This window comes from Sciurus vulgaris (assembly GCF_902686455.1).
Source record: "Sciurus vulgaris genome assembly, chromosome: 1".
Classification (NCBI taxonomy): domain Eukaryota; kingdom Metazoa; phylum Chordata; class Mammalia; order Rodentia; family Sciuridae; genus Sciurus; species Sciurus vulgaris.
In genome coordinates this window covers 14248067-14271885 of record NC_136461.1, presented here as the reverse complement: position 1 = coordinate 14271885, position 23819 = coordinate 14248067, and the positions used below count along the sequence as shown (strand labels likewise).

The 23819-nt window shown below is 53.0% G+C and overlaps 1 protein-coding gene and 1 pseudogene across 2 annotated transcripts; both read left to right on the top strand.

Moving 5' to 3' along the window:
• Positions 1-5425: 5425 nt before the first annotated feature.
• On the top strand, positions 5426-12061 carry LOC306653745 (uncharacterized protein; the record flags this gene model as incomplete). The annotated part of the gene is made up of 6 exons (XM_079126702.1): positions 5426-5436; positions 6198-6517; positions 7483-7553; positions 10179-10296; positions 11021-11514; positions 11963-12061. The coding sequence occupies 6 exons, from the start codon at positions 5426-5428 to the stop codon at positions 12059-12061; spliced, it is 1113 nt and encodes a 370-aa protein (XP_078982828.1).
• Positions 12062-14249: 2188 nt separating this feature from the next.
• Positions 14250-22578, top strand: LOC306667808 (dolichyl-diphosphooligosaccharide--protein glycosyltransferase 48 kDa subunit-like; annotated as a pseudogene). The gene is made up of 11 exons (XR_013766798.1): positions 14250-14546; positions 14749-14852; positions 18760-18847; positions 19692-19795; positions 19914-20008; positions 20247-20345; positions 20613-20761; positions 21092-21240; positions 21768-21887; positions 21996-22102; positions 22192-22578. The product of XR_013766798.1 is annotated as a dolichyl-diphosphooligosaccharide--protein glycosyltransferase 48 kDa subunit-like (transcript).
• The last annotated feature ends 1241 nt before the right edge of the window (positions 22579-23819 follow it).

Here is a 23819-nt window from a genome sequence, read left to right as displayed (position 1 = left end):
ATCTGCAGTGTTAGGGGTCAGGACAGTGGAGAGTAGTTTCTCAAAGGAACGGAAAGAGACTTTTGGGTACTGATGATGTTCTCTTTCTAGATCTGTGAAGGTCACGTGATGAATATTCGCTCATTGTACACCATGATTCATGCACTTTTCTGTGTGTGATATTTTGCTTTTCTCTTGGTGCCCAGGATTGAACCCAGGGCCTAGTGCATGCTCTGAGCTACACCCCAGCCCTTGTGTGATATTTTAGTAAACATTTTAAATAAAAACCTTTATAATATAATGAAAACTGTTTTGAAAGTTCAGTCTAATTCACTCATGGTCTCAAATTTTTTAAAAAATGAGCCTACAATGGAATAACCTGACAAAGGTCACAGTTTACTAAGCTACATTGGCACTTGATGGTTTAAAACAACTTCATTTGAATCATGAACTTTGTCTCATCATAAACCTGGAGTTGAACTTTGCCCTGAAGTTGTACACATTTGAATCAGCCCTTTTCCTTAACACTGAAGATGTACATTCCACTATTTTGAGTCAGTCAATGTTAAGGGACAGTACGCTTGCTGAAGTGGGACTTATCCCAGGAATGCAAGGCTTTAGCATCCCCAAATCAATTCATGTAACACATTAATAGAATAAAGGACAAATGTGCTTGGCCTAGAAGGTATAATGGGTTCAATCCCCCATATTAAAAAAAGAAAGAAAGAAAAAGAATAAATGACAATTATCACAAGATCAAGATCATCTTGATAAATTTGGAAAAAAGCATTGATAAAATTCAATACTTGTCATGATAAAAATGATAAGCCAACTAGGAATAGAAGGGAACCATTTCAACCTGATGAAGGAGATTTACGAAAAACCCTAGCTTCATGTATTTAGTGGCAGATGACCAAATGCTTTGCCCTAAAGTCAGGAACAAGAAAAGGAGGTTTGCTTTCCACATTCCCATTGGACATTGGGCTGGAGGTTCTAGCTGGGGCAAATGGCAAGAGAATAAGATAAAAGTCATCCAGACTGGAGAAGGGGATAAAACTCTATCTGTAGGTGACATGATCTCATATATGGAACATCCCAAGGAATCCACTTAAAAACACACACACACAATTGGAATCACACTTAAAATCCCAACTACTTGGGAGGCTGAGGCAGAAGGATTGTAAGTTCAAGGCCGGGTTGGGTAATTTAGTGAGACCCTGTCTCAAATTAAAAAATAAAAAGGGTGGGGATGTAGCTCAGTGGTAAGCACCCTGGCTTCAATCCCCAGTACTGCAACAACAAAAACCCAAAACCAATTAGAATCAATCAATGAGGTCTTCAAGGTTGCAGGATACAAGGACAGTAAACAAAAATCAATTGTGTTTCTTTATACTTGCAATGAACAATCTGCAAATAAAGTGAACAATTCCACTCACATCAAAAATAATAAAATAGGAATAAATTTAACAAAAGAAGTGCCCAGTTTACATTCCGAAAAATTTAAAACATTGTTGAAAGAAATTAAGACCTAAAGAAACAAGAGCTGTGTCGTGTTCATGAAGTGGAGGACTTACTCCTGGTGAAATGGCAATACTCAAAGCCATCAGCAGGTCAACCGAATGAGACCGTGTCTGGTTCAGCCCTTGGTGCAAAAGCAAAAAAGCTCGTACACTTGAGCTGAGGGGGTAGCCCCTTGCCTGCGTGCATAAGGCCCTGGGCTTGCTCGCCAGGACTGAAAAAGACATTGCACACTAATGTTTACAACAGCATTATTCATAACCCCGAAGTTTGGAGACACAGTGTGGTACAGCCATATAATGGAATATATTTGGTGATAGAAAGATAGATGGATGACCTTTGGAAACAGGATGCTAAGAGAAGAAACCAGACAGAAGAGCGTCCATTGATATGAAAGTCCAGAAGAGGCCAACCGTGCGGGCAGATAGACTAGGTTAGACTGCGGAGCGCTGGAGGTTGGGGGGATTGGGGAGGACCGCAGACGGACCTGGGGTGGCTTTTTGGGTGATGAAAATGTTCTAAAATTGATTGTAATGGGGCTGGGACACAGCTTAGTTGGTAGAGTCTTTGCTTCGCATGCACAAGGCCCTAGGTTCAGTCCCCAGCACTGCGCACGCGTGCGTACACACACACACTCTCACACAGATTGTAATGATGGATGATCAACTTAGTAGACACGTCAGAACCACTGAGTCGCCCGCCTTACATTCGTTCCTTTACGAGTCGTCACCGAGTTGCCTTGACCTCTTCATCCTCCTCCTCAGCCTTCTGAGTCGTGGGGACTACAGGCATGTGTCCCAACACCTGGCGTGAACTGTACACTTATTAATTGTGTGGATTGTATGACTCGTGGATTATATCTCAATAAAGCAGTTATAGAAATGATCGAGGCTGGGCATAGTGCCACACACCTGTATTCCCGGCTACTGAGGAGGCTGAGGCAGGAGGATTGTTTGAACCCAGGAATTCAAGGCCAGTCTGGCCAACATAGCGAGACTCCATCTTACAAGGAAATCATTGTGAATGATCGTAGATGTACAAGAAAACATCATGATGTCGCCCATGCACACCCTTAGAAAGCAGGGGCCACCGACTCAGTGACTATCCCTGCCTCTTGTGAACTGCCAGGTGTCCTCTGGGCTGACTGGGAGATGACAATTCCCATGAATTTGTGACACTGTTCTTTTTATTTTGTAACCTCTCTCTTTGTTGGTGCATTATAGTTGTGCATAATGGTGGGATTGTCACGTATTTGTATTCGCACACGATATGACAATATAGTTCGGCCAATATCCCTGCCAGCACCTCCCCTCCCGCCCCTCCTCCCACGCCTGGTCCCCCTTCCTCTGTTCTGCTGAGCGCCCTTTGCTCTTCACGTGATTACCCCCACCTTTCATTTCCTTTTTCCTCTCTAGCTTCCACACATGAGAGAAAACATATGACCTTGACCTTCTGTGTCTGACTTATTTCACAAAACGTGATGTTTTCTAGTTCCATCATTTTCCTGCAAATGACATAATTTCATTTTTCTTGATGGCTGAGTAAAATAGGCCACATTTTCTCTGTTCACTGATGAACACCTGGCTGGTTCGTGGTTTGGCTGTTGTGAATTCTGCTGCTCTAAAGCACGGGTGGGCGTGGATCACCGATCACCGTGGTGTGATGCCTTTGATTCTTTAGGAGAAACCCGAGCGGCGGGACAGGGGTCCGAGGGTGGGAGTTCCCTGCCTAGTCTTCTGAGGAGTCTCCATGTTCCATAGTGATTGTACTAACTTACAGTCCCACCAACAGTATAAAAGTGTCCCCTTTTCTCCACATCCTCCTCAGCATTTATTATTATTTGTAATCTTGATGGCTGCCATTCTCACTGAAGTGAGATGAACTCTCAGTGTGGTATTGATTTGCATTTCTCTATTTACTAATCATGTTGAACTTTTTTCATATCTTTGTTGACCATTTTTATATTTTCTTTTGAGAAGTTGGTTTAACTCATTTGCCCATTGATTAATTGGGTGATTTTTTTTTTTTTTTTTTTTTGGTGTAAAGTTTTCTTGAGTTCTTTTTGGCGGTACTGGGGATCGAACTCAGGGCCTTGTGCTTTCGAGGCAAGCACTCTACCAGCTGAGCTATCTCCCCAGTCCGAGTTCTTTATGTATTCTAGATATTAATCCTCTGACAGAAGAGTAGCTAGCAACGATTTTCTCCCAAAGATTTTCTCTCTTCATATTCTTAATTGTTCCCTTTGCTGTGCAGAAGCTTTTTGATTCGATGCCTTCCCATTTATTAACTCTTGGCATTATTTCCTGAGCTTTGGGGTCTTATTGGGAAAGTTGTTGCCTGTGCCTCTATACTGGAGTGTTGACCCCACATTTTCTTCCAGGAGTTGCATAGTTTCTGATCTAACTTCTAGGTCTTTGATCTATTTGGAGTTGACTTTTGTGCAGGGCGAGTGATAAGGGTTTAAGCCGGGTGAGGTGGTGCACACCTGTAATCCCAGAGGTAAGAGGATCACAAGTTCAAAGCCAGCCTCAGAAACTTAGTGAGGACTTAGGCCCTAATCAACTTAGGGAGATCATGTCTCAAAATAAAAAATAAAAAGACCTGGGCATGTGGTTCAGTGGTTAAGTGCCCGTAAGTTCAATTCCTGGTAACACCCCCTCCCCAGCCCTGAAAAAAAAGAGATAAAGTTCTATTCTCATTCTTCTACATACCAGTTTCCCCAGAACCTTGTTAAAGAGTATGTCTTTTCTCCAAAGTATGCTTTTGACACCTTTGTCAAGGATCAGATGACTGTGTGTGGCTTCATGTCTATGTCTCTATTTCTGTACCATTGGTCTGTGTGTCTGTTTCATGCAGTGCCATGCAGTTTTCATTACCATAGCTCTGTAGTATAATTTGAAATCAGGTATTGTGATGTCTCCAGCATTGCTTTTTTTGGCTTAGAATTGCTTTAGTTATTCTGGGTCTTCTATTAAAGGACTGTTTTTTTCTAGTTTTCTGAAGAATATCATTGGCATTTTGATGGGATTGCATTGAATCCGTATGTTGCTTTTGATAGTATAGCCATTTTAACAATATTCTGCCTATCCTGAACATGGGAGGTCTTTCCATCTTCTGAGGTCTTCTTCAATTTCTTTCTTCAGTGTTCTATAGTTTCATTGTAGAGGTCTTTTAACTCCTTGGTTAGATTTATTCCTAGGGTTTTTTAAATAAATAAATATAAATATATGTATATATATTTAGTTAGTTAGTTGTAGGTGGACATAGTACCTTTATTTTATTTATATGTGGTGCTGAGGATTGAACCCAGTGCCTCCATATTCTAGGCAAGTGCTACCACCAAGCCACAACCCAAGGCCCCACTCCTAGGGTTTTTTGTTGTTGTTGTTGTTTTTGAGGCTGTTTTGAATGGGCTTGTTTTCCTGGTTTCTTTCTCAGCAGATTCATTGTTGGTATATAGGAAAGCTATTGATTCTTGTATGTCAATTTTGTGACCTGCTACATTGCTGAATTTGTTTTTTTAGCTCTAGGCAGGATTTGGGTGGAGTTTTTGGATCTTCTAGGTATAGGATCATAGCATCTGCAAACAGTGAAAATTTGACTTCATTCCTTGTTTTTATTTCTTTTGTTTCCTTCTCGTGCCTAATTGCTCTGGCTAGAATTTCTAGCACTATGTTAAATAGGAGTGGTGAGAGTGGACAATCCTTGTCTTGTTCCAAATTTTAAAGGAAATGCTTTTGATTTTTCCTCATTTGCTGTAAGATCAGCTTTGGGTTTTTCATATACAGCCTTTATGAGTTGAGGTGGGTTTCTTCTGTCCCTAAGTTTTCTTCAGTGTTTTATTATGAATACATGCGAATTTTGTCACAGGCTTTCTCTGCATCGATTAAGATGACTAAGTGGTGTTTGTCCTTGATCCTCTTACGTGATGAAGTACACGTATTGATTTGCAGATGTTAAACCATCCTTGCATCTCTGGGATAAAAGCAACTTGGTCATGCTACGCAGTCTTCTTAACATGTTGTTGAATCTGACTCGCTAATATTTTATTAGGGATTTTTGCAGCTCGGTCCTCGGGGATTGGGCCCAGAGCTTCCTTTCCTTGGTGTGCACAAGGTTGTTCTTTACAATCACACTGTACCTGCTCCTCAAGGAGTAGACTGCACCAGGGGTCTCAGGCTCAGGCAGAGCGGGCAGCGTTGGCATTACGGTCACCTGGGCTTAGGAGGGATGGGAGAGCCCATCTGGGAGGGGACCAAACCATCTGGAATGCATCACCAAATTAAGGTGCAGTGTTTGTCACACTGTGACAGAGTTGTAGACCTGGGAGAGAAGGGCTGGGGAGTCTGAGGGTGCTGCCATCCCCCTTAGCAGAGTCACTCGGGTGACTCTGAGGCCTGCTAGGGCTTTGGTGACTGTAGCGTTTGCACGTGGATACTTCTAGAAGGCTCTGTCAGGAAGTGACGGGTGTGGAGTAGTGCCCAAGCTGGCAGCGGGGTTGAGGGTCAGCTTTCTGCAGGACCGTGGACACACTAGGTGGCTCATTACCTGCTGGCTGGAGAGGTAGGAGGGGCTTGAGTGGATGGGTGGAAGACCAGTGGGCATCAGAGGAGCGCGGGTGGACGGAGGGCGGTGCAGCCGAGGGGTGGTGGGCCTGTGGGCCGGTGGACAGTGGGTGAGGTGCTGGCAGGTCTGGACAGGGCGGCCAGTCATGTGCGGGGCATCTTCGCCGGCTCACGCTGTCGTCCCCCTGGCTTTCAGCTCCGGGCAGCAGAGGTGGAGATCAAAGACCTGCAGTCCGAGTTCCAGCTGGAGAAGATCGATTACCTGGCCACCATCCGGCGGCAGGAGCGCGACTCCATGCTCTTCCAGCAGCTCCTGGAACAGGTGCAGCCCCTGATCCGCAGGGACTGCAACTACAGCAACCTTGAGCGGATCCGCCGTGAGTCGTGCTGGGATGAGGACAGCGGCTTCTGGAAGGTCCCGGAGCCCATCATCATCAAAACCAGCCTTCCAGTAGGTCAGGAGCTCGGCCGCCCCGTGGGCCTCCCTGCCTCCTTCACAGCCCAGCCTCTCCCTGCAGGCCGCTGGTGCCGCAGACGTGGAACCCAGGCCTCCCACATGCCGGGCCTCCGGAAGAGGCCTGCTCTGGAGGCAGACGGGCCTGGGGTGGGATTCTGGCCGCGCCATTCCCTGTGTGGCACCTTGGGGGCTGTGTCCTCGTGTGTGACATGGGATGGATAATAGCACCTTCCTTAGAGTCGCTGTGGGGCTCGCGGCGTGCTCAGGCACGCGGAAGTCTTAGAGCACTGCCGGGTGCAGCGTGCGTGGTCCTTGTCATCATTGCCTTTGTCATCACTGTCACGCTCCATCCCTGCAGCAGCACTGCCAAGGGTGCTGGTCATGACGCCTGTCACACACTCAAGGAAACCAGTCCCACAGGGTGTGAGTGACTTAAAACTAGCAGTGAGCCACCGGACCACACGCGGAAGCCAGCGGTTCAGGGTTCAGGCCTGGGTCAGCCTCTGCCTTGGTCGCTGACCTCCTGTGCGACTTTAGGGAGATCACTCACTGTCCCTTCTCAAGGCTTCTTGACAAAGAAGGGGTTGGCAAGATAATCTTAAGGACCCGTCCTCTCTGAGGAGTCTCGGAGTAAAGTCAGACTTGCTCTCCCTCCACGCACAGACCTGGGAGTCAGCAGCTCCCCTGGCCAGGGTTGGTTCGGGGCCTCGCCTTCCTGTTGGAACCTCAGCTGGCCCCATTTCCCGTGGTCTCCGGGCGGCAAGCCGCTCTCTCCCTTCCCCCACCCACCTGCTGTCCTGCCTGGATGTGAGAGAGTGGCTTTTCTGGTATCTGAGCTCTCCAAGGACATCCCCTGCTGGGAAGTGGCTTGGTTCTAGCCAAGCCAGGCCTGACCCCACCTCTGAGACAGCACTGCCCACCTGTCCCCCACCTTCCAGCTCTTCAGCTCTTGTTTTCTCATAGCAGTTCCAACTGGGCCACAGAACAAGGCAGCCCGCAAGACCTCTGCAGCAGAGAACGGGGAGCCCAACACGGTAAGGCCCGGGGGAGCCGGCAGGGGTGGGACGGGGTCTCTGTGGCCACCGGGAAGGGGGCTGCTTTCATCTTGCCTAAGGATTGAAGCAAGGGCTGAGCCTGGATCTTTTCTGTCACTCCATTGGCACCTGGACTCAGTCCCCTCTGGCCCTCAGTCAGGCATATCTGCTCCGGAGGACCAGAGGGAAGGTGGACAGCTGGATGCAGCCTGTCCCACTGGTGACCAACAGAGGCATCAGCCCCAAACCTAGAGGACAAATGGCACCTTCTTATTCCCTGGATCCCAGCTGGTCACCTGGGACCAAAAGGGTCCTCAGAGTGTCCCTGAGTCAGTGGTTAGGATTCTAAAGTCATTGAATCTCACAGCTCCCATGTTCGTAGTGCAGTAGTGATGTGTACTCTTAAAGCAGGGTCACAATCCTTTTTGAAAAGGACCAGAATGTAAGTGCTTTAGGCTTTGTTGACCATGGGTCTCTGTCACAGCTACTTGACTCTATCGCCAGAAGCACAAACCAGAAATAGATGGTACAAAAATGAGTGCTGTGTTCTAATAAACTTTATTTACAAAAACAGTCTGTGGGCCAGATTTGCCCATTGGCTCTAATTGCTGATCCTTGCCTTTAGTCATTGTGAATGTTTGGAAACCACACAGGTCATACATTTTCAGTTCGTAGGGCCTCTCACAGTTAGTGAAGTCCAGCCAAGTCACAGCACCCCCCTTTCCCTCCCCCTACCCACCTTAGCCCCCTCCCTCTGCTTTACTGGGCTTCCTTCTATCAACACTTTTGTTTAGTGAGTGCATTGTGCTGTGCATAGCAGTGGTGTGCATTGTGGTCCCTGTACATGGAAATGACCTAATTTGGTCAGTTTTGTTCCTCAGCACCTCCCCCACCCTCCCTACCCCCCCCCCCCCAATCCCCTTTATTTCTCTTGGTCTCCCTGCTAACTAGAGTGATGCATGCATGTCAGATTTTTAGAGCAGTGCAGTTTAAAACAGTCATGTCAGCCTAGATGTCCATCAACAGATGAATACATTTTAAAAATACAACGTATAGAGCTGGTGTTGTAGCTCAGTGGTGGAGTGTTTGTCTCACACGTATGAGGCACTGGGTTCAATCATCAGCGGTACATTAAAAAATGAAAGAAAGAAAATAAAGGTATTTTGTCCATCTACAACTAAAAAAAAAAATATATATATATATATATATATTTAAAAAAATAGTGTGTGTGCACAGTGGCTTTTACTAGCCACAAAGAGTGAACTGCATCACTTACTCCAGCAGATGGATGGAGCTGGAGGACGTGATGCCAAATGAAACAAACCCCGTCAGGAAGTCAAGGGTCAGGTGTTTTCTGTCACAGGTGGAAGCTGTCAAAATTAATCCCTGGAATTCTCAAAGCAGAACCTCAGAACTTGAGTTTAGTTCACGCCGGGGACTTTGCGTGATGTGGTTGGGGAGATGACCTGTGCTTGTCCCAATGCGTCACGGTCTCACTGAGGAGCAGCATTCCTGTGCTTGAATCTCAAGCCCTGTGGCCTTCCTCTAAGCTGTCATCTTGAGTCTCTCTCCTAAGGGAGTGTTCTCAGCCTGGGACCACAAAAGGGTCATGTCAAAGCACTTGTAGTTCCAAGTGACATATCAGTCACGAGCAGCCAGGGTGGGGGGTGCACACCTATGGTCCAATCGACTGGGAGGCTGAGGCAGGAGGATCAGTTTGGGGCCAGCCTCAGCAACTTTGCAAGAACCTATCTTAAAAAAATAAAGAAGGCTGGGGATGTGGCTCAGAGAACACTCCTGGGTTCAATCCCAGTACCACCACCACCAGCAAGCAAAATAAGAAGTTTACTGGTTCATACAAGTGGACTAATTTCAGGCTTGACTGGATCTAGGGGCCCAAACTGTGGGGTTTGTCTTTCTTTACCTTTTGTTTGGCTCCCTTGGGACGTGTAGTCCACGGGGGGGGAAGATGGCCTGCAGACGGCTATGATCCAAGAGGAAGAGCAAACTGGTCCCTTAAAACCTTACACTGAAGCTGGTGAAAGGGTCTCATTAGCTCTGCCCAGGTCGTGGCCCATTCTTGGACGGATTACTGGGTTCAGGAGGACAGTGCTGTGCATTGGCCCCGTGTGGGTCCCGTGTCTGGCCCTGGGGCACAGGGCACTGTGGTGATCACCCTACTGGGAACGTGGTGAGAGAATGATTCCCAGAAGGGAGAGAGTCAGTCTATGACAGCAGTGAGAAGGGTCCATTCTGGGTGGTGGAAGGGTCAGGATGCCAGTCACAGAGGTCATAGGGTAGCTGCGGCTGAGTAGTGTTTCCTGTGCTGAGGTTCGGGCTCTGTGTCACCCTCGCCCTGTTGGAGCTGGCAGGAGGAAACAAGGTACGTCCCACCTCACGGGAGGGGAGGCAGGTGTAGGCTGGCTGGAGACCGAGTGCCTGATCCGAGCTGCCTGGCTCCTAGCCGGCTCCAGGGCTGTGGCAGGGTGTGCCACTGGCGATCCCTGCAGCCCCCAGGGCAGCCACCCACCAGGCTTCTGGAGGCTGCCGAGCCCTAGGCAAGGGGCCCCGATCAGCACTGGCAGACCAGGGGCCTTGACCCAGGAGGACCTGACATCTCAGCAGGAGGAAGACCGCTACAAGCTGATGCTCAGTCGGAGTGACAGTGAAAATATCGCCAGTAACTACTTCCGTTCCAAGCGGGCCAGCCAGATCCTCAGCGCGGATCCCATGAAGAGCCTCAGTGAGTGTCCTGTGCACCTGCGTCCCCTCCCCTGCAGCCGGGCGAGGATGGGGGTGGTTCAGGAGTTGGATGGACCCGGGTTCAAACCCCTTTCCCTCCGTGAGCCTCGGGCTTTTCAGCTGTAAAATGGGAGGAGTAGATGAGCTGAGGTGGGAGAACAGCCGGCCCGGCCTGGCACATGGTAGGTGCTTGGGGAGAGGGACTGTGTTCAGCTGATGTCTCCCCTGCCACACAGGGGGCCCTGGCTTGGGTCGGGTCTTCCTGGCTACTCCCTGGCTTCCACGCCTGTGTGGCGGCTTTCCCCAAATGAGGATGACGGACCCTCTGTCGAGGACCAGCACCTGGGCGCTGGCTGAGTGACGGGCGTGTCCCCCGCGCAGCGTAAATCAGCTGTACACCGAGGTTGTTTGAGAGACAGAGCGATTGGACTGAGGAACAGGGTGGAAGGGGGCGGACAGAAAGGAAACGAGGATCGGCGGAGTCCTTGGCATCATGCCCATGTTGCAGACGAGGAAACCGAGGCTCTGAGCGGGGCGTGGCTTGCCCGAGGCTGCACAGCTGGGCCGCGGCGGGGCTGGGCTTGGACCCAGCTCAGCTGGTCTGAGGCTTCAGAGCCCCAACCCAGCCGCGGATGAAGTGCTGAGACCCCGCTAGAGCAGCCAGGGCCCTCGGCTGGGGAGCCCTCCTGCGCCCGCACCCGGCTCACGGCCCTGCCTCTCCGCAGCGCACCACAGCTCCCCGCCGGGCCTCGGCTCCCCGCTCAGCAACAGCCCTGCCATCCCGCCCGCCCAGGCCCCCGAAATGCCGCCGCCCCCGGCCCTTCCGCCTGGAGTCCCTCGACATCCCCTTCACCAAAGCCAAGCGGAAGAAAAGCAAAAGCAGCTTCGGCAGCGAGCCTCTGTGAGGGCGGCCGCCCGCGCCACTGCCCGAAGGCTCCCGAACCCGGGCGGCCGCCCAGCCTCCTCCGCCTCCCCCAGCGACCCGGGAAGGCCCGCTCCCTCCCTGTTAGCCACTTGCACTGGGCCGTGGCCCTTGGGGACTGCCGTCCTCCCTGCTCCGGAGAGGCCGGCTCCGGCTCCCTGCGCCAAGCTGTTCTGCCCTCCTCCCGCGGGGAGCCGGCCCGCTGGCGCCTCCAGTGCTGGCCTCTGCCGCCCCGGCCCGGAAGCTGCCTTGGCACCTTCACCACCGGCCCAGCGTGTGAATGAAGCGGGCATCTTGGTGACTGAAATTTGTGCCTCCGGTGCCTTGCCCGCTTCCGGAGGGAAGCCCTGTCCTGCAGGAGGGCACAGGAGTCCGGAGGGCCGTCCCCCCGAGCCGTGGCCGTGGCCGTGGCCCAGAGAAGGCTGCTTCTCCTTAGGCTGCCAATAACTGCCTTTAGAGTGAGTTCCCGCCCTGCCTCTCTGAACCGATTCGGCCCCTCTGCGGCCCGGGGCTTCCAGAGCCAGCAGCCTCTGGGTCGCTGCAGTTTCCCTGCACTGGCAAAACACACGAGAGTGGTTTTTCTTTGGAGAGTGTCTGAGCCTTCAGAGGATCTGCCACCCAGGAAACAGAGCCGTCCTGTGCAACTGGAATAGGACCGTGTCTCACCGAGGCGGGAAGGACCCCGGCTTGGGTGCTCCTCAGGGGCTTGGGCTGGAGCTTGGTTACCCTGTTGGTGCTCTCCTAGGGCATCCCTCGGACACAGCCCCCTCTGCCCATCATGCCCAGGCCTGGCCACGAGACCACCATCCGAGGGGGAGGCCTGTGTCCTAAGCCTTCTCTGTGACTGCCTCCCCCCTTGGGTGACTGAGGGCTTGATAACGTAGTGTGGCAAGTGCCAAAGCACAGTGGCTGCGCCCTCTTGGCCCCTCCCTGCTGTTTTGTCCTTGTTACTGTGGGGGCCCCACCAGCCGCTCCCTGGGCCAAGGAGCTCGCTCTGGAGAAGCTGGGGTGGGCGCTTAGTGGGCCTGCGACTGCACTACCCGCAGGTCAGAGGCCTCAAGGGCAACACAGCCTTTCTGAAGGGAGCGGGGCGGGGCCCCTCCTGTAAGGGATCAGAAGGCCCTGGAGGCTGGAGGTGGGTCCCTCGGAGGGTACCCCTGGTGCACGGGGTGGCAACACTCAGCCGAGCAGGGACCAGAGGGATGAGGCTGTAGAGATGCGGTCAGGTGCAGACCTGAACCGCGAAGGAGACCTGTGGGTGTCCCGAGCGCGGCAGCGGTGGCCTAGGGAGGGCAGTTGGTCCCTAGGGTGGCCTAGGGAGGAGGGGCCTGCCTGGGGTAGAACCAGCAGGGATGGAGAGCAGGTGCAGCTGGGGAAAGCGTGGGGGGAAGTTTAGATTTGTGTCCCCATTCTGGGGTTGGAAAGTGTCAGAAAATAACTGCTCCCTTCTCCCTCTACAATTACCTTTACCACCAGTCCCAGATTTGTGGTGGCCCCAAAGAACAGTTGAAGTTTTGGAGTGGCTTGGGTAGCTTTCATCAGACTCTAGGTGGGACGGAGGCAGGGAGTCTGAGGGGCGCCAGGTGGCCCCGATATTAACCAGAAGCAGGGAGCCAGCATTGTCGATGGGTGTTCAGCCCAGCCCTGTGCTTTAGTCCAAGAGCCCAGAAGGGAAGAGATAATTAAATGGCTGTTCCAGATACAAGTAGGAGAGCTGGACCTCATCACTCTCCTTATTACAGCTAAGGAAACTGCTGGAGAGAGGTGTGATACCCAGGGAACAGCGCTAGTGAGAGAAAGAATCCAGCTCTGATTCCAAAGCTAGAGGGTCTTTTGTTTTTGTTGTAAGGAGCTCTCTACCACTAAGCTACATCCCCAGCCCTTTTTATTTTTTTAAATTTTGAAACATTCTTGCCAGTTGGAGGCTGGCCTCATGCTTATTGTGATCCTCCTGCCTCAGCCTCCTGAGTAGCCTCCTGAGCAGCTGCCGAAGCTAGCTTTTAAAATTATATATTCACCATGTTTCCAGTGTTACTGTGTTACTGAACCCGAGTTTGGAAGCTCAACCCACTGAACAACCAGCGTTGGAGCCATGAAAGTTGGGGAGAAAGAGGAATGGAGAAGAGGGAGCTCTGCTCACAAATCAGCTTCTCAACTCCAAGGGGTTGAGGATGACAGATATAGGACAGGAAAAAAAGGGAGAGGGAGAGGCTAATAAAGGGGAGGAATATTCATGTCTTTCTGGGACTAAGTGGACATCTTCCAGAGAATTTGAGTGCCACCTCTTGTCATTACTTTCATGGCCTGGTGTTTCTGGTCATGGTGGCTGGTAGGTGTCTAGCCCTGAAGGTTGGGGTTACGGGTGGCTGGGCAAGTCTAGGTCAGGTTACTCCTATTATAGTCCTGGGCAATACATCGCAAGTGTCAACCTGTCTACGAATAGAATAGAGTCCGACCCAAAGGTTAAGGCAACAAGGGAGACAGGCCACCTCGTCCCAGTCTAGTCCCCCGCGGGACGCCTACAGCAACAGCGGCCTGCAGGTTCCCGAAGAGTAACCCAGACACTCATCGCCCACACTCGCACGTCGGAGGGGTGACCGGCAGCAGCCCGTGACTCCAAAGCTAGCGATTTTAAAAGTCGACGAAAAGCAAGTGAAGCCTCGGGGTGTGTCTGGGTTCTTCCCAGTGCCCCTGGCCTGTCCCCGTTCTCTAGAGGTGTGGGAGGTGGGCCTCCCAGTCGGCCCTAGACTAGGCAGGACCGAGGAAGCGGCCGGGTGCCCAGGCCCCCAGTGGCACGGGACACGTCGGAAGAGACCCCATTACTGCCGGAAAGCAGGCTCTGGACTAGCGGCGGAGCGGCCTGGGCGGAGCCAGGGCGCTGGGCCTTGTTGATTGGTCGCGGCTGCAGAGCTGTCTCCTCAGGATTGAGCCTTTTCCCCTGGGGAGGCGGGGCCTCAGGTCCCTTCTACCAATAGCGTGCAGCGGGCCCGCCTCCGACCAGCGCACCCCCGGAAGAGCTCCCAGCTCCTCGCCATCAAATCGCAACTGTTGACGCCCGGCCGGGAGTATCGGGATCACTTCCGGGTGGCACTCCAGGGCCACGAGTCGCGATTGGCCTGCGGTAGACGGGACACTTCCGGTGTCCAGGTGTGGGTTCCTTGGCTGCAAGGGGAAGATGGAGCCGTGCGCGGCGGCGCGCGCTTGGTCCCTCCTGTGGCTGCTGCTCCCCTTGCTGGGCCCGGCCTGCGCCAGCGGCCCCCGCACTCTGGTGTTGCTGGATAACCTCAACCTGCGGGAGACGCACTCGCTTTTCTTCCGGAGCCTGAAAGGTTTGAAGCGGGGTCCGAGGGGACGGCGCGTGAGGGTCGGGGGTGGGGAGCACGCCCGAGCCCGAAGGCATCAGCACCGCCCCTCGCCTCGGTTTCCTGGAGGCCCCCAGGGCCGGCCTGCCCTGAGTGGGGTTCGCGATGTCTGCGGCAGGGGTTCCCTTGCGTCCTGTCTGCCCTAGTTGATTGTTTTTTTCTTGTCCAGATCGGGGCTTTGAACTCACATTCAAGACCGCCGATGACCCCAGCCTGTCCCTCATTAAGTACGGGGAGTTCCTCTATGACAATCTCATCATCTTCTCCCCCTCGGTGGAATGGTAAGGGCTGCGCGTCGCCGGGAATTCAGGGCCCTGGCCGCATCCATTGCTCTCTCCTGGTTCTTGGGCAGGTTCAGGTTCAGGGTCTGGGGATGGGTTGCCAGCCTGGCACTGCTGCTGTTCAGAGAAGGGGAAATGTTCCTTTCTCACCTGGGCCCAGGAGGGGATGTCTTTCTAAAAGACATAGTTAAGGATTGTGGGGTCAAGTGTTGCCAAAGACGGTGGAACTCGGAGGCCCAGCTCCTCTGGGGAGAAGGAAGTTTTCTGGAAGTTTTTCCTGCAAAGGGTCTGATAGATGAAAAGTCCCTGATTGAGTTTGCCTGCGTGGAAAGAGGGGCTGGCATGTTATTACTGTAGATTACTGTAGAGAGGCACTGTGTAGATTACTGGTAGCTGACCTTAAGATGAGAGAGACAGCCTCCAGCTGAGTAAAGCCTCCTACCCATTGAGACTCGCTGGATATGTTCAGTGGCCCAGCAGAGGGCTAGTTATTGAATATAATATCTTCTTCAGATTATGTAATTTATACTTCAGTATTCCTATCTTATGAGGCAATCCACTCCCATTACTGTGTAATTCTGTTACGTTATATTAAACTGCAACTTGTCTCTTTCTTAATACTGTGTTTATTTGGGGAGGGAGTTTTCCAGCCCTCCCCAGGGCCTTAGGGAAAAGTCTGGTGCCTATCTTGCTGAGGCACACAGCTCTCACATGGCCAGAGCCTACTTAGGTATTTCTTCTGACTAAATACCCCAAGTTTCTTTGCTGGTGCTTGTTTTGGTAAGAATGCTCGTGATTCTCTCTTCATTTGCTTCAGTCTTTTCCATGAAGGACTCGTGTTGTCCTCTGCACTAAGATGGACCCTGCATTCCCTCCCTTCAGGTTATGAAGCTTAAGACATCTTTGCTTGTTGGCAGCTACTGTGTTTTCTGTAATTCACATGAGCTTGGGTTCTGCCAAATCCCTGAAGTATTTTCCTCCAGAGTCTTGTCACTTACTATCTTGCTCCAAACTGCCCTGCAACATGTGCCTTTGGGACTGGCTTTTTGGAGGCAAGGGAAGTTGGGTGGATGTGACCCCAGACTCTGCAAGGTAAAATCTTCAAATGAGTGGGCTGACTGGAGCCGCCAGCAGAGTGGTTGTGTGCTGAGTTGCTGCTGTATTTGGGACTCTGAATACACAGTCCAGTGGTTGGGTAGTCCAGGTGATGAGATAATAAGGATAGAGAGTCTGCCGTTGGAGAGTTCTTTGTCTGTCTTTGAGGAAATAAAATAAAGACTGGAAATGAATTTCCAAACCGTGTGTCGGAGTGGAGAGAAAGAGCTGTCCAAGTTGTGCTTTTGGAGATAGATTGGGAGGGAAAGGAGCAGTGGGGAGACAGATTGAGAAACATCAGGAAGAGCTGGTGGCAGGAAAGACACAGAGCCTCAAACAGTATTTCCCAGAAGTTAGGCATTTGCGTGTCTCCTTCCTGACTTCTGCCACCTTCCATGTCACCTGTACTAACAAACCAGTAATGAACCCAGTATTGTCACTGCAAATGGAAAGCCCAGCGTCAGGTAGATGCTAACGTGCGAGTAGATAGACCAGAGCCAGTGCTAGTAAGGTTCTAGCCACGTATTGTTGCCTGCGCAGGTTCCCTCCTCAGAGAGAGGAGTTCTAAAGGCTGGAATCAAACTAAGGTGTACTCTTTGATGGAGAAAGCTTGAAAAATAATTGGGAAGAGAGTGACTTTGTCTCCGAGAGATTGAACATTATTTAAAGCACTGTCCCCATATCACCATGGTCAGCTTTTTGCTCCCACACCGGGAGCTGCTGCTGCAGGAAGCCCTCTCAGGCTCTTTGGGGAGAAGGCTCATACCTGCCAAGGGCCCAGAGTATGGGGGTGGCTGTGCTTGGGGTCCATCTGTGTCTGTGACCACATTGCTCTCCAGGTTGCAAACACTGGCTGGCTCCCTTCTCCGTGCACCAGTGGCTCCTCACCCTGTCTGGGATTAGGAAGTCCCGGGTCGCATGCCGTGACAGCACAGGAAAAGAGTGCACGTGGCCGGCAGACCCTGAATTCCTGCTCCGCAGATGCGAGGTGGGCTCGGGAAGGTGCAGGGATTTGCCTAGTGGAAGCCCAGGCTGCCTCAGTTTTCAGAGCAGGTGTTCAGTGCATCCCAGGCCTTCTAGCCACGAGAGGCCAGTAGCTACGTCACCACCACTGTGATCATCAAAAAGTCTTCTAGACGGTGCTCTGAGGGGCACAGTCACCCCAGGTCGAAACCACTGAGCTATTCCAAGAAGCTGTTTTGGAATTGTCTCAGGCTCTTCCTGGCCTTTGTAGGAGAGCGGGCTAGATGGCTTTCTACTTGTGATAGGAGGCAGGGGTCCCCAGAACAGAGGACTCTATACTTGAAGGTGAGGTGCGTTTTAATTTTTTCAAAGACTCAGAAAAGGGGTCTGTTTCCATTCAGATCTTCACAGAGTCCTTTCATGGACTCCTTCCCGTCCACCTGTCTAGCGGATGTCTGACAGACAAACTTCTATGTCTGGTCTTATAAATTGGCACTTCCATCCTTCCAGTTGCTTGGGCCAGGTTCCTTGGGACTGTCCCCAGTGCCTCTCTTGGGGTTCCAGCCACATGCAGCCCATTAGGGCCTCTGTGGCTTTACCTTCAGGCCCATGGAAAGACCCCCCTCCCTGCAACCCCTCCCCTCTGCTCACTACCTGTGTGTGGCCTGGAAGCACTTGTCCCAGCCTGGACTTCATGGTGGCCTCCTAACCTGTCAGGATCTCCACCCTCACTCCTTTCCCCTGGTCTCCACCCAGCCTCCAGGACCGTCCTTGAAAAGCACAGTGAAGTCCTGTCAGTCTCCTGCTCAGAATCCTCCCATGGCTCCCAGCCCTCACCCCTCACGTGGCAGTCAGAACCCAGTGAAAGATCCTTCCCCTTGCAGGGTCCTTCAGCCTCCCTGCTCTAGCCTCCCTGCTGGTGAGCGCCCTGCCCCGCTCCCAACTCTGCACCTGTTCCGGGCCTGGAGTGCACCTGCCCACACGCTGCGAGGCTGCCTCACTCCTCTGCAGGGTCACCTGTCGGAGGTCTTCCCTTGCCAACCTTGGCACACGGCTCTCCTCTCATTGCCCGTTCTTTCCTTCTCCTGAGCTCGCAAGGGGTACTCACTGAACAGGCGCGGGGTTTCCTGAGCACACCGCTGCCCCCACTGCCCTGGGGCGCGTTCGCTGGGAGGGGCCTCCAGCCTCAGCTCGCCCACCTGTGCTAGGTTGAATGCTAACGGAAGTGGTCGCCTGGCTGAATCGGTGGCCACGGAGGAATCGGATCTCATGGTTGCAGGTGTTGGAGGAGCAGTACCGGTGGTTTCCGTTGTGGGTGGCGTGGTGGTGACCCTGTAGGCACGGGACAGAAACTGCTGCTGTCGGGCCAGGGGGTGTCAAGTGACAGTGTCCTCCACAGATTCAGCAGTGCTCTTTCTCAAACAGTGGGTGAAGTGAAAACTGTCAGGTGACCCAGGTGCGGCCCCAGGGAGGACAAAGACACTGCATGAAAGCACAGTGATGCATTTGGGGACATCATTCCTTGAGCTGTGCCTGGAAACCGGCAGCACTTCTAAGTGAGCATTGCATGTGACCTGGAACATGGCGCCCAGCTTGACAAATGTCATTAGTAATTGTTTCATCTAGACCTCTACGAGTCCATGAATCTGAGCCGTTACTCTGAATCCTGGCTTTTGGGAAATGGGGGCTTGTCCTTCACCAGCTGAGGCATCGCAGCCTCCCTTTCTGTGCCCACTGGGGGTCCCACTCTGACTGGCTGGTCTGCAGGGGCCCCCAGTCCTGCCGTGAGGGTCAGGGAGCAGAGGGTGCCCTCTGGGTCACTGGCTAACGTCTTCTTCCAGATTTTTGGAGGCAACATCAACGTGGAGACCTCAGTGCCTTTATCGACGGGGGAGGCAGCGTCCTGGTAAGCTGCCAGCTCGGACATTGGTAAGCCGGGCCTGGGAAGTTCTGGTGCTTTCCTCAGTCCTCCAGGGAGCTGGCATTCTCTGGGTGGGCCTGGGCCAGCAGTCTTGAGGGGCTCAGTCCCTTGCTGCTTTGCTGTTGACCGTCAGTGAGATAGATACAGGGCTCAAAGCTTAGAAACCCTGGCCGGGTGTTTGTCATTGTTGGCTTTGTTTGGTGACTGTCCCTTAGAGAGGGAAGGCCTAAGCATCGGACTGATTTTTATCTTGTTTTCTTTTTCTTTTTTTCTTTGCAGAGCTGGGGATAGCTGTGCTCTATTTTGGAAAATTTCAGAGATACCTAGAAGTAGGGAGAGAGTCGCATGGTTGGCCCGTGGGCTGATCCCCAGCCTCTGTTCCTGGGCAGTCTGGTTTTACATTTTCAGTATTGACAATGTTTTGGTTTTGGTTTTGGTTTTGGGACTGGTACCAGGGTGTTTCAGCACTGAGCTAGAGCCCCAGCCCTTTTTTTTTGGGACAGGATCTCATAAGTTGCTGAGACTGGCTTTGGGTTTGTGATCCTCTGCCTTAGCCTCCAAGTACTGACAGGTTTTAAAACTACATTCCTCCTACTGGGGCGTGACAAGGACAGGAGAAACCTTGTCAGCCCAGGCGTGTCAGCTGAGGTTCAGCTTCAGGGGTTTGTCATGGTGTATTGGTGGAAGAGCAGACCAGCTGCTTGTTTTGTTCCGTCAATTCAGAGTTGACGGCTGGAGCCCGAGGCTGGCCTGACAAAGCTGTCGCGTGCGGTGCTGGCCAGTGAAGAGCGAGTCATGGCTTCACCGCGACCCCCGTAAGGGCTCAGCCAGGCATCTCTTGGGCCTTTGCAGGTGACCCTCTCCGAGAGCTGGGCAGTGAGTGTGGGATCGAGTTCGATGAGGAGAAACAGCTGTCATCGACCATCACAACTATGACGTCTCCGACCCTCGGCCAGGTAAGCAGGCCCGCTGCCTTCTGGACTTCTGGCTCTGCTCAGCCTGGGGACGAATCGGGCCAGAGGCGCTCCCTGCCCAAGGAACCTCTTCCAGACACCCACTTTCCCTTGGCTGCAGCACACGCTCATTGTGGCCGACACTGAGAACCTGCTGAAGGCTCCGACCATCGTCGGGAGATCGTCCCTAAATCCCATCCTCTTTCGGGGAGTTGGGTGAGTAGGGGGCAGGGAGAGGCCTCCAGAAACCAGGGGCGCTAAACCAAGCTTGTGATTTGGGGGTGTTCCTTCCCCCAGAAGATTGGGTGGTTAATTTCTTACTGTAGTGAGAGAAGATCTAAGTGTCTGACTTTTGAGAAGGAAGGATCCATCTTGGGAAGAAGCAGCCTGGGGACCCCTCATCTTCGGGCTCATTCTTGGGTCAGTGTTGGGCTGTTCTCTCTTCCTTCTGCAGGATGGTGGCGGATCTGACAACCCCCTGGTACTGGACATCCTGACAGGCTCTTCCACCTCTTACTCCTTCTTCCCAGATAAACCCATCACCCATGGTGAGGTGCCATTGCAGCCTTGAGCTTCCACCTCTTGGGCCTGGCGGCAAAGTGCTTTCTTATTTAAAAATAAAAACAGCACAGGAGGCTTGGCTGAGGCCGTGAAGGGACAGGTGGAAGGAAGGGCACGAGGGCAGAGGCAGCGTGCTCTCCAGGTGCCCTTCCTCAGGTCGGGGCACAGCTACTTGGGTGTCCAGCCTGTTGTCCTCTTGCTCTGGTGGCTGTGGCTTCCCCCTGGCAGTTTGTGGGTGACCCCCTCCATCTGTTCCCAGTACCCCCACGCAGTGGGGAAGAACACGCTGCTGATCGCTGGGCTCCAGGCCAGGAACAACGCCCGGGTCATCTTCAGCGGCTCCCTCGACTTCTTCAGCGATGCCTTCTTCAACTCTGCAGTGCAGAAGGCCATGCCTGGTGCCCAGAGGTAGGGTCCCCGGGGCTCCAGCACATGGTCTGGGAAGCGCGGGCTGTTGGTTGTGGGGAGCCTGTGTGCCCGCTGGGCTTGTGAATCACTGAAGGTGACTCTGTTGCTCATGTTGCTGGTGTGGGCACTGCACACCTTTCAAGGCCATGACGACCTATCTGGAGACCCAATCTCCAGCATTCCTTCATAAATGTGTGTATTTGTGGGACAGGAAGAGGCCCGCGCACGGAGTCCGGCTTACGGGCCATGGTGGTGGACCTGGGTAAGCCTGCACCCTCAGGCGCAGGAGGAAGCGGTCCCAGGCTGCAGCATCGCCTTCTCCCTCCCGAGGTATTCCCAGACGGGCAACTACGAGCTAGCGGTTGGCCCTGTCCCGCTGGGTGTTCAAGGAGGAGGGGGTTCTCGCGTGGGACCTGTGTCCCATCATCGTGGTGGCGAGACAGCCCCGCCCAACGCCCTACACTGTCACTGATCTAGTGGTAAGAGCTCTTGGGGACAGGGACGGGCCAAGTTGAATCACTTCGACTCAAAAGCATTTATTGAACCTTTTGGTGCCTGGCCTCAGGGCACAGAGAAGGAAGGGGACATTCACCTCCATCCCTAAGGGAATCAGCCTGGGTGCAGAGCCTGCACTACGCCCGTGTCTAACGGGAGGCTCCTCCTGAAGAGCCGCGTGTTCCGTGGGGTGCTGCGCCGCTTGCCTGCCCAGGAAGCGGGATTTATAAGAGGAATGACGTTTGGGCTTTAGGTTGTTGGGCAGGAGGGCGGTGACTTGAGCAGCACATCTGGGAATGGAGAGGCCTTAGGTCGACTTCCGTCGCCAGGGACTCTGCTGAGGACTTCGGGAGGCGGAGGGCTGCCAGGCACCAGCCCTGCCAAGGAGTGCAGGGAGGGTGGGGAGACTGCAGGCTGCAGGGCTCCAGGAAGCCCCTGCCGTGCAGCACGCCTGCAGGTGTGGCACCCTCCAGCCGCCAGCAGCCCTGACTGACCCAGCCTTTCATCTCAGGAGTATAGCATCGTGATTGAGCAGCTCTCCAATGGCAGGTGGGTCCCTTCGATGGTGATGACATTCAGCTGGAGTTTGTTCGCATCGACCCTTTTGTGAGGACCTTCTTGAAGAGGAAAGGTAGGCGATTCCTGCCAGACAAGGCTGGCGGCCGGTGCCTTGCTCGCCTCCACGCGGTCTGGCAGGGAAACACTCCAGGAAACCCCTCTGGTGTCGCTTCTTCCCCAGGCGGCAAATACAGCGTCCAGTTCAAGTTGCCCGACGTGTATGGCGTGTTCCAGTTCAAGGTGGATTATAACCGACTGGGCTACACCCACCTATACTCTTCCACGCAGGTGAGCACAGTGGGCAGCCCCCACCTCGGGCCAGCAGTGCCTGCCTGGGCCTCCCCGTGGCCAGGCCTGCCCCCTCTGTCCCGTTGCAGGTGTCCGTGAGGCCCCTGCAGCACACACAGTATGAGCGCTTCATCCCCTCGGCCTATCCCTACTACGCCAGCGCCTTCTCCATGATGGCAGGGCTCTTCGTCTTCAGCGTCGTCTTCTTACACATGAAGGAGAAGGAGAAGTCCGACTGAGGGGCCGGGCCGGACTCTGTACAGTAGAGAATGGAGGTTTTATCAGGGCGGGTTGGCTGTTTTGTTTGTTTCGAAGCCGCGGGAAATGGCACAGCCTTATTACCTCAGTGGGGACGCAGCGCTGGGTACGGGAGGGGGCAGGGATCATTTTTGCATTTCTTCCACCTTGAATTGCTGTGTGTTTTTCATATGTACAGTCACCCCATCTCTAAAATAAAGAGAAACGTTGCCCTCACACTTACCCCGGCCATGCTTTGCTGCTAGTGGGGTGCTGCCAGGAATCACTAGCTGCACCTAGTAAGTGGCTTCTATTAGTTTTGCCAAGGCTGGACTATGAAATGATCCTAACTTCTCAAAGGGTAACTAAAGTTAATATGAAAGAAACTTAAGTTTATATTCACCTTGCTGAAGGCCAGCGCTGTGTTCTTCAGAAACGTGTGTACGCCGAGAGCAGCGGCGCATGCCTGTGATGCAGTGGCTCAGGAGGCTGAGGCAGGAGGCGCCCCAGCTCAGTGGCAGTGCCCCAGGTTCAGTCCCTAGGACCACGCAAAAGATGCGGGCACACGGTTACATGGAATCTCTTCCCCAATGTTATGTGCCCACAAAATTCTCCTGTGAGGGTGTAAGACTCGTCCAGAAAGCCAGATAGTTCAGCACGTACATATTCCGCATTGTAAATTTGCATTTAATATCAGAATTCCTATAAGAAATGCTAGTCAGAAGGGAAATCAGCAAGTTCAAAATGCCACACTGTTAATGTCCATTTCATCGTGATTTCTGTAACGCGAGATTAGTTCCGCAGTTAGAGAGACCCTGGCGAGGCGCTCCAGAGCCACCCCAGGGCCACCTGTCAGAGCAGAGACTCCCTGCCGCCCAGGCCTCACCGATGTTTTCTGTGCTGACTGCTGAATATACTGACCCCTGCAAATGTTCGCCTCAGCCTAGGGGCACATACCAGCTGGTGCCACGTCCCCCTCCAGAAAAGCCACAGTCCATCCCCGGCACTAAGAGCTGAGGGCAACCACAAATTCTGCCACCCCTGCCACTGCCTGGGCCTGGATCCTCCGAGGCAGAGCACAGGTCTGCCTCCCTTAGCCCAGCGTCCTCCAGCAGACCAGCCGGGCCATTCACTGGGAGGCCATGAGGACAGATGAGGGCTGTAAGGTTGGCCTCTCTGGTGAACAGGCACAGGAGACCTTCTCCCCGGGGTGGAAGTGCAGTCCCTTGGCTCTGCAGGGAACCACACACCGTCTCCGTTGATACGCAGAGGAACCCCGTTGTTGGGCAGCACATTTCGTGGAGTGAGGCCTTGTGAATTCACTAGCCCAGGCCCTGGCGCACTGGCCTGTGAGCCAGTCTGACCCACATGTGCGATCTAAAAGTGTTTTATGTCCCTAACGATAAAAAAATGAATAAAACTTGGTGACACGTGAAAATCAAATTTCAGTGTCCATAAATAAAGCCCTCAGACAGCCCCA